General features: G+C 46.2%; 4 protein-coding genes across 7 annotated transcripts; 1 reads left to right on the top strand and 3 right to left on the bottom strand.

The window, feature by feature from the left end:
- Nucleotides 1–56: 56 nt before the first annotated feature.
- On the bottom strand, nt 57–4822 carry Ire1 (serine/threonine-protein kinase/endoribonuclease Ire1). Of its 2 annotated transcripts, XM_018029118.2 has the most exons (13): nt 4043–4822; nt 3817–3946; nt 3690–3732; nt 3239–3618; nt 2947–3166; nt 2621–2871; nt 2208–2545; nt 1970–2130; nt 1610–1896; nt 1236–1532; nt 980–1155; nt 707–898; nt 57–595 (listed from the first exon to the last, which is right to left on the bottom strand). In XM_018029118.2, exons 1-13 carry the CDS (start codon nt 4148–4150, stop codon nt 215–217), a joined length of 2964 nt encoding a protein of 987 aa, XP_017884607.1. In that variant the 5' UTR covers nt 4151–4822; the 3' UTR covers nt 57–214. The 2 variants fall into 2 exon arrangements, with proteins under 2 accessions (XP_017884607.1, XP_017884608.1); XM_018029119.2 differs by lacking the exon at nt 4043–4822 and having other exon boundaries at nt 3803–3842.
- A 428-nt stretch (nt 4823–5250) lies between these two features.
- LOC108627724 (testis-expressed protein 2) lies at nt 5251–10192 on the top strand. 2 transcript variants are annotated; one of them, XM_026815797.1, is made up of 5 exons: nt 5251–5614; nt 5734–6377; nt 6552–8647; nt 8720–8792; nt 8870–10192. In XM_026815797.1, the coding sequence occupies exons 1-5, from the start codon at nt 5563–5565 to the stop codon at nt 9200–9202; spliced, it is 3198 nt and encodes a 1065-aa protein (XP_026671598.1). In that variant the 5' UTR covers nt 5251–5562; the 3' UTR covers nt 9203–10192. The 2 variants fall into 2 exon arrangements, with proteins under 2 accessions (XP_026671598.1, XP_017884606.1); XM_018029117.2 differs by having other exon boundaries at nt 5734–8647.
- On the bottom strand, nt 10139–12912 carry Metrn (meteorin). The gene is made up of 3 exons (XM_018029127.2): nt 12061–12912; nt 10608–11235; nt 10139–10499 (listed from the first exon to the last, which is right to left on the bottom strand). The coding sequence occupies exons 1-3, from the start codon at nt 12192–12194 to the stop codon at nt 10284–10286; spliced, it is 978 nt and encodes a 325-aa protein (XP_017884616.1). The 5' UTR covers nt 12195–12912; the 3' UTR covers nt 10139–10283.
- Nucleotides 12913–13115: 203 nt separating this feature from the next.
- LOC108627731 (uncharacterized) lies at nt 13116–14295 on the bottom strand. Of its 2 annotated transcripts, XM_018029129.2 has the most exons (4): nt 13982–14295; nt 13701–13897; nt 13446–13610; nt 13116–13366 (listed from the first exon to the last, which is right to left on the bottom strand). In XM_018029129.2, exons 1-4 carry the CDS (start codon nt 14069–14071, stop codon nt 13279–13281), a joined length of 540 nt encoding a protein of 179 aa, XP_017884618.1. In that variant the 5' UTR covers nt 14072–14295; the 3' UTR covers nt 13116–13278. The 2 variants fall into 2 exon arrangements, with proteins under 2 accessions (XP_017884618.1, XP_017884617.1); XM_018029128.2 differs by having other exon boundaries at nt 13701–14295.
- Between the last annotated feature and the right edge of the window lie 1550 nt (nt 14296–15845).

The raw sequence follows: 15845 nt of genomic DNA, 5'->3' as shown, positions 1-15845 counted from the left end.
CTATAGCGGACATACGAGGATCAGGACGGGGAACTAGTCGATTGAAACACGTTGAATCTGTTACTTATAGCATAGACTGTATTTATTTCGTTTTTTTCTCTTTTTATACAAATGTCCTCCATCGACGTATCACATTATGTACAAATTATCTTCAATTAGTCTCATCGCTCACTCTAAAATCTTTTTACAAACTCGTTTCGAGTCAGCGATATCTTCAATTGGTGGGTAACGTCCAAGTAAGCGGTACGTCAAGCTTCTTCTTGTCCTGTTTCTTTCGTTGACCTCGATACCTCGCCCTGTTCGGGCTCCAATCGATGTCGTCCTTGACTCTCCAAGAATTATTTGGTAACGCGTAACTGCTGGTCGAGTACGCGTTTCTAATGGTCTGCGCCGACTCCGGCTCAAAAATGTTTGCGAAGACGTAGTCGGCGTGATAATAATTCCTCAGCGTTGGCTCGTCGCGAAAGGCTTGCATAGCGCACCAGACATGCGAGAGCAGGCAGGGGAACCTTGACAGCCAATAATTCGTGAACTTATCAGGTATATCACCGAGGCTCTCTTGAGCCTGTGGGCTCAATTCTCTGTAATGATGTTTCTAGAAGAGAAAATTCCGTCTGTCAGTCTTTAGACGATCGCGTACGAATTGAGAACTCGGGAAGACGAAGAGACACAGATGGGTTGGCTATCGAGAAACCTTTCCTTTTACCTTATTTCGCAATGCCCTTAACAGATCCCTGACGCTTTCGCCCCGATAACTCCTGTACTTTCGAAGATCCGTGGCAACTTCCACGTCGATGAGCAACCTCCAGTCTCCCTGCACCACTCGATCGTGGTCCGATTCTAGTGCAAGTAAAGCCGGACTATCGACCTGCTCCTTCTCCACCCTGTCGCTCACGTCCTAATTAGATACGTCAACGAAGCAACAGTAAGTAAATTTAAACTCGGAGGTTGAATTTGTAGTTTTGACGAGAGCAGGTACCTGGAAAAAACCAAGAATTCGCGCGGGTTCCCAGAATATCGGATGATCATAGACAGCTGTTACTGGCGGCCGTTCCGATGGATTGCTCGATATCATCGCTTTTATGAGAACTAACGCTAGTTCCTTATCGTTCCGTGAAATTCCATCGTGTAGTGCCATTAAATCGCTTTCACCGCCTAAAGGAGTTCAAATGTAGAATTTAAATGAAGAGGGGACGAAGAAGATAGAGATCGTTGGAACGTGGAGCGTATCTTACAAAGAATATTAGCTTGACGCCGTAACGGATCTCCGAACGGGTGTTTCCCATCGGAAAGAACGTAATAAAACACACAGCCCAAGGAAAATATGTCCACGGCACAAGTGGTCCTGTCTCCGTTTAACATCTCCGGTGCGATCCAACCGTCAGTTCCCGTCACACCCGATCTTCGTGAAAATGACACACGTCCCAGTTGAAGTTTCTTGCACAAGCCAAAGTCCGATATCATCGCTCTTACTTCCCCACGTGGTCCCGGTGCGGATAACAACACGTTGTGCGGTTTGATATCCCTGTGCACTGCCCAGACGTTCATTCGTTTAGAAGATACGTGTGTACGTACATCCGCATTCGTGAAAGAATAAAACGAAGCTTACCGATGTCGAGAAGGTGCAAATGCGCCAAACCCGAAGTGGCCTGTCGTAAAATACTTTTTGCGGATATCTTTCGCTTGTCGTACTTCCCTCCAACGTAGTCCTGCAACGTTGCTTCGGCTAGTTCTAACGCGATATACCTGAACATCCTGTCTTGCTCAGTGCAGAAGTAACGCACAACATTGGCGTGTGCGTCTGATTCTCTGAGGAGCGCCACTTCTCGATCGGCGAACGTGAAGCAATCGGGCAAGAGGCGCTTCACAGCTACGGAGCGTCCGTCGAACTCGCCTCTGCAAACAGTTTCATTGACATTGACAGCGTAACACTTAGACCTCGTTCGTTGGTTACGTTCTGCCAAGTTACCTGTACACAAACGTTCCTTCGCACCCTTTGCCCAAAACTTGTCCTGTATCGAAAGTTATCTTACCAACTTTCACCACCCCCTCTCCCATGTCTTCTGGAATCACGAGGGGGTTTGACCGCGTTCCATAATAATCGTTCGTACGACTATTTTCTCGAGAGCCCTGTGACAAACAAATTTAGCAGTCTAAAAATCGTAACAACGGGGAAGCGAGGTGAGATAGGAGTAAGGAAAGAGAACCTGTGAGAGCTGTTGAAACTCTTTGAATTGTGCGTTCAAATACCAGAACATCGCTAGTATGCATCCTAGCAATACGATCAGCGTCAATTTCAATCCTTTGTTCTCCTGTTGACTGAGCCAGTTCTTGCTGATGGTGTACGCGCTCCGTACGACCTCGCGCCAAGACCTGTTGCTCGTACCGTTGTTAAATTCGTCCCCGTATCGCAATCCGAACAACGATCGTTTCGTCGAATTCAGATATCGTAAGGGTAACGAGTCGATCACAGGATCGGACCGTCCGGTGATTTGAAGCGGCTGCTGATCTTGTAATTTATATTCAGCAGGTATCTCGTAATGACCTGTTCATCAATGAAGTCGATAGAGCTGGCATGATCGTTGATCGATGATCGCCGTACATAGCTTTAACGGCTCACCTAGTGCTATGACAGACTTATACTCGTCGTCAGACCGAACAGTAGAGTCCGTGGTGCTCAAGTATTCGCCATCGTCAGACACAGGAACGTCTCGGTTGTCGTCTATTTGTCTATCGTCTAATTGTGGAACAGGCAACGGACCTTCGAGCAACAACTGACCGACGCTGCTTGAAATCGTAGCCGTCGTCGAATCGACGAGAGACGGTAGCGCGTAAAGTCCGTGCCTATGCTGGCCGATGTACAATGTTGGACTACGAGAAACGGAACGTACATGGTCGAACAATTCTACACAACTGAATGCACTGATGTCGATTGTAATTACTGACTAGAGCTGAATGTCACTTGGTTTGTTCGCGAAACGTTTCAATAGAAGGTCCAGAGTTTCATCGGCAACGCTCGTAAAAGGAACTGTTATCAAGCCGTCGTCTTTTACGAGATACAGCGCTGTCACGGGACTCTCGAGGTCCAGCTCCCATAACATGATTCCTAATCTCCTGTCCACGGTGACTACGCGACCAGTCGAACTCGTCGTAAAATGAACCAGGTCTGCGATAAAAGAATGCCGTTGTAATTCGCAATCGAGACTAGTAACGCGTAACGATGGACGGACTGACGTACCGTAATTCTCTATTCCTTCCGGTTCCATTTTCGCGGCAGAATAATCGTAGAACGTAACGTTCCATTTTCTATTCTTTTGCTTGCTGTCGACCATGATAATATTGTATTCCGTGCGTCCCATGAAAACGACGTTTTGCGACTTTATGGGGCAAGTACTCTTGGCCGTATCAAATCCTAGAAGCTGCTCCCTTTCGCCGGTTCTAGGATCGACCCCAAACCACGTGTCGATTTTTCTACCGGTGTATAATATCCCGTCGCTGCTGCGACAGGGACTGTTGGCCACGAGTTGTGGAATGGTGAATGGCAGTTTCTTCAGAGCATCCGTTTCTGCCCCGTACACATATAGGGAGCCATCCTTCGGATCTGGTAAGAACATAGGCCTGGAACAACGGTAAAGTTTACAGTGCTCGGAACGCAGTAATCTGGTATAAATGGATTCTAGCAGACTTACGCAGAAGCTCTTGCAAGATCAACCGGTACCTTGACTATCGGTTCTACAATAAGAGTCAACAAAAAAAAAATGTTACGCTAGCTTAGTAAATCTTCCATCCTCATGGATTATACCTATTTAACAATACCATCGTTTTGCTTCCAAAGCACATTCCCAGCTCGTTGTTCCACACCAATGAGAGAACCGTCCAAAGTGGAAAACATTAACAGAGGATCCTCTTGTTCCGATATCAACTGTGTATCTAGCTTCTCCTTATACTACAACAACACCAGAAACATTTAGCTCCGTTATATGTTAATGTAGTAGCTCGTACTATTATTCATATCTCGGGGTAAAAATTACAATGAACCTACATCTTCCCCGGATGGCTTCAATTGGTCAGATCGTCCTGTTTGATCGCAGATAACCGTGTCGAACGGTCCGAAGACCGTAACGACTAGTATAAAAAGGTTGAATCGCATGATTGTTACGTGTTACTTGTTAGGCAAAATCAAAGTCGTAACAGCCTCGAGAAGTGTGAGTATACAATGAAATGGAAAGGCATTGCAAATCGCAACGTCCTCCCTTAAAACAGGTCCTCCTCATGTTCGTCATCTTGCCCAAACATTTTCGTAATCTTCATCGCGTCTAATCCATGTACAGGATACACAATCGAAAAATCTGTCGTCGTCTTTTCCCTTCATATGTACCTAGCACCGTGTATCGTGATACACGACAAACATCGTGAGATTTACTCGAAGTAACGATAGACATCTGTTTTCAGAGTCGACATTGTAGTTTCTGTGTAAGATGCAGTAATGACGGTTGAACAAAATCACATGGCATGTAAGTATGTACTTAAAACAAAAGCAATGAACGTTTTTCAATCACATGCGTGCGGTTTTCGCGCACAGTTCGCAATCGGAATTAGGAATGCGATCGAACGTCTTTACTATCGTGAACAATCGGCAATTATTATTGGAAGAAAAGTAACGACGCAGGACATTTGAATGTTTCACTCGCGACAGACGCGTATTGTCGTGTGTGTATGTGTACACATTGTACATCGAAATGATGTCGCGCATCCATCCAAGTCATACATAACGTCATGGACACGTGGCTCGCGTGTGTTCGCGCGGCAACACATTTCACTGTCAGTATATATAACGTGCTTGTACACGCTGCACGTGGCTAGCTAGGGCATTATTTTCGATTAATCGCTCCTCATTACGTCGCGAACAATTGTAAAAGTATGTTGAAAGTAATATCGAAGGATGTGCGGAGCAAGTACTGCAACGACGTAGTTACTGTACGATCATCATTGATATCGCGCCGTTGCGGTTATCCATACACGGTGATCAATTTCAATTTACTCGTTATTATGAGACGTCGGAGGAACATACGATTGAAAATGAAACCGGAACGATTGACACGAGATGCCTCTGTGTCATCGTAATCATTAAACTCGCCGTTTTAAAATATTTTTCCCGATCGCCATATAATTCCGAAGAGGCGTCACCGTCGCCGCCAGCGTCGACTCATTTCGACTTTCGACTCGCAAGATCACACTCACACTGTACGTAAATATGTACTATACATTCGTCTACGTCCTTAGATATATAGATAAGTAGCAAAGTAATGGTAAGTACACGTACGAACGCGCATGAAAAAGGAACGCGAAGTTTTGATATTGGATCATATTGGATGAAGCGAAGATAGAGATATTCTTCCGACTGTTGTCAACGAGAGAGATGACTGAAGCAACGATGTCGATACGAAATTATCAGATAACGATCGTCGCGAGCAACGGAATCATCGAAATTAATCCCGACGTACATTAAGACATGTTTACTACCGATCGGCTGTTCATCGTGGCTAACGTTTCCCTTTAATCATGACGAGTACCAGGCAGAGTCCGAAGAAAGTGACATTGGCGATGATAAGAGGTGGGTGTATAGAAATTGAATAAATGCTTCTGCATCTTGAACCGGATAATTGATGATCAAAGATGATGGCCGTATGATGTAAGAAACGGAGTTCGATCGATTGCTTCTTTTTTCCGAAGGTAAACCTATTACAACGTCGGTTCCTGTGATTCACTATCATGCCAGCGACGACGAGTTGGAGGAAATATATCCGAGCACGGATGAGGAGAAGCGATCGTCGCCCGACCTGGACAAAGCCTCGTCTAAGATAACGTTCTCACCGTCGAAGAACACCCACGAATCAGACGTGTCCGACAATGCTGCGTGTAAGTCGGCGGTACGAAGCGTTAGTACAGAGAATATCGTATTAGAAGGTACACCACCGTCGTTAGATCCATGGAAAGTATTTTCTGACATTAAAGGAAAGATAACGAAGACATTCGAGGAGAAATTGTCCGAGATAAAAAACGATAAGAGAAAGCGACATAATTCCAGAGCTGAAAGTTCGAGTATAAGTGATTCAGAGGATCAGGGATGCGTTACGCCTAGCAATGAGAAGGCGGACGATAAACAGTTGAACGAATCAACGACGACAACGACTGTCCATCGAAGGGGATATCCTGCGAGATACGTGGGTTTCTCTGGGGTAAAGACTGGATTGAAGGACAAGAGCAGCCTGCAGGATGAGTCCGTGGAGAGCGGCGTCGAGGCTTCGGAATTCACTCACGAAGTCGAGAACGATGCTGACTCTATCGCGAAGAACGACTCGTCGACCACGGAGGCAGTTAGTAACGGTGATCGTATCGACCCTCCACCACGACAAGCTTTTACACGCTCGGTAGTGTTCCCGAAGCGGATAGACTTGAAACGCATATTTTCCCGCTTGATCAAACAGTTAATTTGCCAAGCAACTTATAAGTCGGTTGCCGTCCTCATTGCCATTTCTTGCGTTTATCAGGTCGTACCGTTGTCAGAGCATTTGCTGGGATTTATCGTCGGTGTCTTTGTCTCCGTTACCGTTTACGACGTACGTAGGAAACTCGAACAAATTTTAACCACTTTGCCGGACGAGAAATCCGATTCCAATCCGCCGATACCCGTTTTAGAAATTCCAGCGGTCGAGGAGCACGCCGTGGTCGAGAGGTTTCAGGGTTGGGTGAACGAACTTCCGTACAGTTACCAACCGAATAATTATCACGTGGCTCGCACAAAGTCGGTTTATCTCAGGCTAGAGGGAAGCGTATTGCGCATTATGGAGACGAGAACGAAAGTACCGAAGAAAGCGGTCTGGGATGAGCCGAAGCATAAACTGAAATTCGTTAAGAGGAGAGTTTACGATCTGACCAGGGCGGAGATCGAACTTCTACCCCACGGGCTGACCAGGAGACGACGGTGGAGTAAGAAGTATCCGATCTGCGTGACCGTCGAGAAGAAAGCCTTGACCTGCAACGTGACTCTGAAGAGTGCGACTACTGATGGGTCCTCGGTGAGTGGTTGTCGCAACAGGACAACGTCAAGGGGAAGAGTGAAGTACAGAAGCGGAAGGGAATGGGGGCAAGGAGAAGATTCGCAAGACGAGGATGAGATCTGGCTCGTCAACACGGATGAGGAGGAAACGAGAGAAGAGGGAGAGGAGAGAGACATCGACGACGAGAACGAACTATTTAATTACGAGTCGACCAACAGTAATATGGACAACGAACACGTCAGATACGAGGAATGTATCGTAGAAAGCGAAGAAACAGAGGAACACATGGACGGCGAAAAAAAGAGAAACGAGAAGGATTCCAAGGAGCAGCAGAAGGAGGACGTCGACCCGTCAAAAGATGCGAAGAAGATTTGTGCGTGTATCGTTAAGAAAAAGAGGAGGAGCAAAGAGAATTTGTACGAGAACAAGGGACTAGATTGGGAAGAAGAAGGGAAGCAGATTAAGAGAAGGGAAGATGAGAGGGACAAGGGTGAACTGGAAGAGATGAAAGAGGACGAATCGGAAGTAAATCTGGAGCAAGATGAACTCGAGGAAGAGTGGGAAGAGGAATGGGAGGAAGATGAGGAGTATTGCGAGGAAGAAGAGGACGAGGAAGGTGAAGACGAGGAAGGAGTCGTGATCGACGATGACGATAACTGTTATTATGATGAACTGGACGCAGAAACGAAGAGCGATGAAGCGAAAGAAGTGGAGAAGGAAAAAGTGCGATCGTCAAAGCGAGGAAAGAAGCGGAGGAGAGTAAAGGAGATGTTGAAAAATACTTTTAAGAAGTGCAACGATGAACGGATGAACGAATTGAAATTATTCATTTTCGCCAGGACCGATCGCGAGAAAGAAGATTGGTACAGGCGTCTAGTCTCGGCCGCGTCTCGCTCCATTAAAAAACACGATTCGTCGTTTGCGATAGACTCTTCGCTCCACGCGTCTAACAATCAATCGGCGCAGCAGAAGACCGCGAACGCGGAGTCGAAGAGCTCTTTCTCAGCTGGCAACTCGCACGAGAACGTACCTGAGCTTAGTTACAACGCTTACATGGCAAAATACTTGGAGAACGGTTCGCCTTCGTCGGACGGTGCACTTTCTACATCTGTCGAGGGCACCCTTTGGGTAAATTGTTTACTAGCACGCATACTGTTTGACCTACGGAACTGTCCGGAAACTATAAGTGTTATACAGGATAAGATACAACGCAAATTGTCGAGCATAAAACTACCGTATTTCATGGAGTGCCTTCTGGTATCGGAGATAGTGATAGGTCAGGGAGCTCCTGTAATTCGTAACGTAACGAAGCCGATGACCAATGAGAGAGGTCTCTGGCTCGACTTGGATCTGGTGTACAAGGGTTCTTTGGCCATGACCGTCGAAACAAAATTGAATCTAATGAAATTAACGAGGACCGGTTCGGTTGCTGGTAACGCGAACGAGATCGTCTCTACGGACAAACAAGAATTAATAACAAGATCACCGATTTTCGACAGCGATCTAGAGGATACCCCGGAAACATCTACGGAGGACGATTGCGATACTTCCAGAACCCAGGCGTATAACACGGCCAAAGACGCAACGTAAGCGAGAACGATCCTCTTGTCGAACGTGCTGCTCTTCGAACAGCTGGCTCATTTGTTTTTCTTTTGCAGGCCCGCGCAATCATCGGGGAAGAAGTTTCTCAGTATGGTAGATAAAATAGCAGCAAATAAATATTTTCAACATGTAAGTGTTCTCATTACAAAGATTTTTATCAACGAACGCTCTTAATAAACTATAAATTGGTGTTCTTGACTCGTCAGGCAACCGAGCTGTCGTACGTTCGAAGGGCCATAGAAGGCGTGTCGAATACAGAGATCCGACTAATGGTCACCGTCTCGAGCATCGAGGGTCGTTTATCGATAAATATTCCGCCGGCACCGTCCGATCGTTTGTGGTACGGGTTCAAACCCGTGCCGAAAGTGAATCTCACGGTGAAACCCGCGGTCGGTGAGAGGACGGTGAACATCGTTTACGTGACTAAGTGGATAGAAGCTAAGTTGCTCAGGGAATTTGAGAAACTGGTCGTTTTACCAAATATGGACGATCTCATTGTGCCGCTGTGTCCTAATTATCCATATATGGCGACACGGTAGTCGCATAACGGAATAAAGATGTTCCACTGGTTACTGCGTTATCGCGTTGCTTGCAATCCGTCGACGAATAAAATATCGTTTTACGCGCTCTCTCTCTCTCTCTCATCGGATTCATAATATGAAATTCATTCCGTGAAATGTTCGATGGAACGAAAACATACGCATAGCTCAGCTTCTAGCTTGAGAATCCATCGAAGAACGAATAGAGAGACAGGTTAAAAGAACACCTATTGCTTTGAAAGCCGACAAACGATTCGCGTTTCTTAATCACTGTTCGATGTCTTAATAATTTCGATCGCTGTTCAGTGGAATTCATTAATATTTGAGTATCTCTCAGCGCGATTATCGATAATTTTCTTGGGACCATGCATCGTGTCGTGCACTCGTTTCATTTAGAAAGACTGCAACGGAAAGAGAAAATCGCTAGTCGTTATGTTTTGATCGAACTGTTTGTGATACTAATCATTTCGTAAACAAACTCAACGATATTGACTATAACTTGGACGATGTTTTTTAACGATATAACGTCGTTTATTTATTATTTATACATACATATATATATTATTATTATTACTATTATCTGAACTGTTTGAACACGTGCGCTTTCAATCATCCGTCGCATATTATAATAATTATTATCGTGCGTGTACGTGTATATACATACACATGTGTACACCACGATGATGTGTAATCTATAATGCAAGCGAACTGATATAAAACGAAATTTTAATCTTGTGTCCGAGTACGAGTTTGATATAGACGCATGATACGTTCGCATTTCTATGTCGTTTAATTTCGTTTCGAACGAAGAGGTGGGGAAAATCCGGGCTCGATCAATTACCTTGTCGATAAGATAAGATGAGTATTGCAGGGAAACTCGTGTAAAAATGGTTAAGGACATATGTACACGTATGACATAGATATCGTAATCGTCAATGATGTTACTGAAAAATGGTGTATTTGTTGCGATAAAATTTCTACAAAACAGTATCACAGTTTGGAGATCGATATTCGTGGCGTACAGAGTAGGAAAATATAAATTATTTACAGGCATGTATCTCGTTGTTACTCGGTGGATCTGCTAGCTTCGCAGAACGCAGGGCGCAGTTTCCAACTCGCGGACTGCCTTTATCCAAGTCTCTAGTCTAGGCGCGCAGACTAGAACGAGGTCACCGAGTCTTCGTTTAGCCATTATCACAAACTCTCCCTGGCCGTGACGCGCGTCGCAGGCAGTCGGTACCCTTACGCGAACGTGCTTGCGATTAGGAGGATCCACGACGTCCACGTCGTTGTTGCTCTGTTTTAAAAAGAATCGCGTTAACAACGTAAACAGATATAGTTCGATCGATTTCATCGACGCTTTGTACACGGGGGAAGAAGTGTCGTATGGAAAGGAAAACGTTACCTCGTTCTCTTCGATCCGATGAAGAATCTTTGTCACCCCGAGAACGAGTTCGGCAGCTTCCAAATCCGGTTGTCTCTGAACGGCGCTGACCGTACCTCTGGCTACCAAATCGCTTTGACAATAAGCCTTGGCCAATTCGTTCATGGTACACGGTCTGCAATCTTCCTCTTCCTCGTCGACGAATCGTCGCGATCTTTCTCGTCGATCGTCGTACAATCGTGACTCCAGATCGTACTGTAGCCTTGCGTCTCGACGATCGTCCGACGCGAGCTCTTCCGCTTCTATGTACAGGGCCGCGGGCTGTTTCTTCACGTGGAAGCATCTATGCGCGGCTTTGTGCTTGCCATCCCTCGGGGAGTACACCGGCCGGAGTTTTCCGTGAGTCTCCAAGTATACTCTTATCGGACCCGAGACCTTGGTGCAAGTACGAAAATCGGCCAGTCGGAAATTCCCGTTGCTGCCGATCGAATTACTGTCGTTCCTTCGAGCAGCGTCTTTCGCCCTGGCGAATTGGGTCGGAACCGGAGGCGAGAGAACTACGCGCAGGGCTCCGCGCGGGTAACGCCAGAGCACGGTTCCTCTGGAGCATCGTAGATACACTGGCCGGACGCCTCGGCCGCCTCCTCCGCTGCAACGTGACAAAATAAACGAATGTGTAAAAATGTGTGACGTCCCGAACGTACGTGACGCAAGTTCAGTGGTACAGTACGAGGTTTCTGCGTGCATCTAAAATGCTTTCTGGAATGAATGGAAATAGGTATACGCGTGTCGGAAAGAAATCTGATTGCAAGAGATTCTTGATCCTCTATGTAAAAGAGTGGGCGTTCGACATTTCGAGACTCGAAAGGAATTGTCTGATTATGCGCTTATTGCGTATCAAAAAAAAAAAGAACATGAAATCCTAACAGTAGAAACCGTTTCTGGTTTCTTGTTTACTATACGTGCATAACTGCAACGGACCGTATAATATCATTCGTCAGCTCGTTCTCCTTCTCTCTCTATTTGTCGTGCATGTACGTATAAATCGAATGCCAGTCCATACGATCTTTCTCGAGTTTGCTCGTGTTTGCTCGCTGGACGAGGAGAACCGGTTTCTCCGTAAGTCGGGCGACTGGTTTCGCGCTTAATAAAAGTACACGTTTTCGTTCCCCGTTATCAAGGGGAATTCAAAATGTATGTGTACACGCGCATAGATACGCGCTCGAAAAATCGGGAGGTGAAAAAAGTATAGGATGTTTGCGAATCGTTAAAACAGTCTTCGACGAACGGAAAAGAATTTGTTTAAACTAGATACGCCTTTCCAAGCAAACCGCGTAACGTACCGTGTACAGACAATGTTAGAGAACAGGGAAAAGATCCATTGTTCTTCGTCTGAACGAAAAGGTGAGACAATGGATTTCTTCTCGGTCCCCCTGATAAAAAACAGAAGAAAAAATGTAATAAGCAAGAATACCTCCCGATCCAGTCGCACTGATCGCCAGCTTGGAGTGCGACGTGTTCGTAGGTAGGGGCCGATGACACGACGTTAACAAGTAGAAGAAAAAATAGTAAAAGCACCGGACGGACGACGAACTTGACCGTTCTCATTTTTCGTCAATTCCGGATCGTCCCGACTAAATTCCTAACATCTCTGCTTGGTCAGAGTCGGACTCAACGCGTTCTAAACGTAATCTGATTCTTCGCGGTCGGTATGCAGCAGCAGCATGGTATGTCGCATGGACGTGTCTTCGACATCATCAGCTTCTCTCGGTCGTTTTCCTGGACAGAACGAAGCGAACGCAAACTCCGTTACTTGACGCGTGAGCCGATGGTAGAACTCGCGAAATCCGAGGAACGCGGAGAAATATTTAACGCCTTTAATTTTTCTCGACTCCTCGACGCTTCACTCTCGACTCGATCCAGCGAGATTCGACATCGTGCGCACAGAACTTCTATCTAGACGAACGGAGAGATGAAAACGTCCGGTTGAAACAAAGAAATGTCCAGCCGTCCTTTCACTGGCCCGAACTGTTCACTCCGGTCTCTGCACCGTGTCTCCGCCGTCTCCGGGTCGCGTGATCGTTCGATCACGTATGTATTCACGGACGACGAACGAGAGAATCGAAGAGATCGTGCTCGCGAACTCGCAGAAAGGTGTGGTTGCTCCGGTATACGGCCCATGTACTCGAGCTCGTAACCGCACGCGCGAGAGCTCTGGCTGGCCCCGAACGATTCGATCGCCTACGCGTGCCAACGCCGCGCGTTTACACGCATAACTCGACTCGTGCCCGACTATTTCGGACTGTACATGTTTCGTCGCTTTCTCTCTAGCCAGCTTCTACGTCTTTTACTCCGCTCGTTATATAGAGTCCACTACAACTGAGGTCGACTCGTTTTACCTCGACTCGCTCCGTCTGGTCCGTCGACTCTCGCCCTTCTTTCCCCTCCTGTACCCGGCGGCCCGTTCCCGAGTTCCGAACGCCTTTGTCACGTCTCTGCTCTTTCGCTCCTTTCCTTCCCGTTTCCCCACTACGCGTTCCTTACTTTTAAATCCACCGCGACAACAGATCGTATCGCCCGTTACGTTCGCTTCGAAAATCTTTTCCGGAATTTCAAATTCGGAGAGAGTGCAGCTAGTTATAAATTTTCGTGCAACGTCGACTTAAACCTAATTCCTTGCATTCTGTAATCGTTACGTTTGTCGTGCCAATGAATCGAGACATTTGACTCGTTGCTTGGCATCGATCATGTAGATCAGTTCTCTCTTCATGTCGTTCGACCTGTAAAAGAAGAAGAACACCGAGGACTCTAGACCTTGAGCAGTAAATCTGAGAAGGACGGTCGAACGTGATTTCTTACGCTTCTCTGCGAAAGGTTTGCCGGTTCACGTATCCTGGAACGGTTTGCTCGGGGCAAGGATCGTAGGATCGTATGCCTAAACTCTTCATCGCGGTCTTATAATCGTCCAATGATAAGAGATCCGAGCCACAAGGAGCCACGTTCTTGAACATCGCGTCGACATGCCTCGAGATGGAAGAAATATGGGAAATGAAGATGAGCGTCAAAGGGAATGGAACGTTCTACGATACTTACGTTCGTTCCCTTTTCGCTTACTTTTCTGTCCATAGTAATCGGGGATTCTTTAATCCCGCTCTAAATAATATCAAGTCGTCGATCAGTCGGTTCAGATACTGGACGGGATCTTCCGGTTGATCAACGATGATATGACAGAGGAGGAAATGGAACGTATCGTAAATGTTGTTCTCAGTGAAATAATTTTTTTCTTTGGGCGTCGCGTATATTGCGTTGTCCTGAGACAAATTGGTACGCGAATCAAAACGTCGAACGTGAGTCAAAACGACGTCGTGAAACGTAATGGAACGTGATTCACTTACGTGCGAGGTCGAGATCGGTTTACTCTGTCTATATTTAGGGCGAGGGTATTCGTTGTTGCTTTCCATGTTTTCATTTATACGAGTGGTCATTCATTAGGAAAATTAAATAGTAAATGGAGCGACGTGAAATCTGCGAACGATTTGATCTTCTCTTATTTTACCGAGTGTATTTTTCGGCGTGGCGGTGGTACTGCAGTCGAGCGGGAGCCAGAAGAGTCGATAAGGTGAAAGATCTACTCGTACACCTTGTCCGCGCGAAAGGTAGGGATCTACCCAGTTTCATTCCATCGTGACTGATATCACCGAGGAGAGATTACTAGTAATCTCTGTTTCGAGCGTCCTCTCTTTATGAATAATCATCGATTAAACTTAAACTTTAGTGAGATTTGAGAAATAAGGACGTGAATGTGTTTCCTGGTTTTCTACAAACGAACCAAGTTATGCTTCGTCTACTGTTTCTGCGAAACGGAATCAATTGTTTTTCTCAATTTGTTGTAACATTTATCAGCGTCTATGCATACTTAGATTAAATTATTGAAAAATCGGAAGTCATTGGAAATTGTAGTTCTTCATTTGTTAGCGTATCCAAGTCTAACTCATGAATTCAGTTCGGACACTGATTTTAAGTAGCCGTACCTAGGATTGGTCATAGTAATCTCTCCTCGGTGGTGGTACGAAGAATGAAGGTAACGTTCGTCACCTGGTTTTCCAGTCGTTGGCTCGTGCGCCCACGCGCGTCCGTAGCACAGATGGCATCGTAATGCCTCCTTCGGGCTAACGACCGGGGCGTCCGAACGTTTTCGCAATGATTCTCACGCGATTTTCTCTCCTTCACGTATTTTTCGTAGGGGTAGCTACCCTCGCTCTTCTGTTGCAAACGTGCACGTTATCGCGTAAACAATTTCACACTCGTTGACACAGGTCGTATAGAAGTAAAATGTTTTTCAATTTCGAGATTCGATTGAGCAGAAGCGTAGCGAAATACTGTAATTCATATGTTGGTTACTCCGATTTACCAAAAGTGGATCGCACAAACCGAGTGCTTGGAACAAAACTGCACGAGGTACGCTGTTTTACTGTTACCGTTAGCAACAAATTTCAAAGAGAGCGCGGGGGAATCATTTTTCAGCTAAACTCTCGTCGAACCGAATGTACGAAGTACCGAGTGCACGTTGTACAGAGTATGAAAACTATGCGTGTCCAGAATCACTCTGCAAAGCGCAGCGCGTAATTTTCCAATTTGGCTTCGTTTACTCGTCGCGCTGTCCGACCCACAATTTCAAGTTTCTCCCGCGACCGACGCGTCGCTCACAGATTTAACAAACGAAAAACAAACTAATTACCCGAAATCGGGAATTCATTCCTTCGGCGACCCGCGAGAAGTAATAACTAGCTCGAAATCACGTGTCCCTGCCCGCAATTCACGGTTGATCAATCGGCGGCTGAACCACCCCCGCCCGATTTCGAATACTGCCGACACCGGGACCATTGATTTCATGATCAGACGGATGCCGATATATCGTTGCTGTATAATGACAGACTCGCGCCGCGTTCATTTGCCAATCGTCGAATAAACGCGCTCGCTTTTCATGGTTGGCCTCATTTGATTTCATGTTGTGAACGAATATCGCGAAAGGAGTTCGTCGAGGGACACGAATCGAGATACGCCAGAGAGCGACGTCCGACTTATGGCCGAGCTGGACCACTAGTTTCGCTAGAAAGCGACGTCTGACGTATGGCGGGGTCAGACCACTAGTTTCGTGAGCGCGCAGGAATTTTACTCACGTACAACTCCGTGAGCGTTCGCAAAATCGTCCAACGACTATCATTTCATTCTCTATGAGAGATCGCAAACGTCGAAGAT

This window comes from Ceratina calcarata, unplaced genomic scaffold (genome assembly GCF_001652005.2).
Source record: "Ceratina calcarata isolate Rehan_Ccalc_2016 unplaced genomic scaffold, ASM165200v1 scaffold48.2, whole genome shotgun sequence".
NCBI classification, from domain to species: Eukaryota; Metazoa; Arthropoda; class Insecta; order Hymenoptera; family Apidae; genus Ceratina; species Ceratina calcarata.
This window is presented reverse-complemented; position numbering and strand designations above follow the sequence as displayed.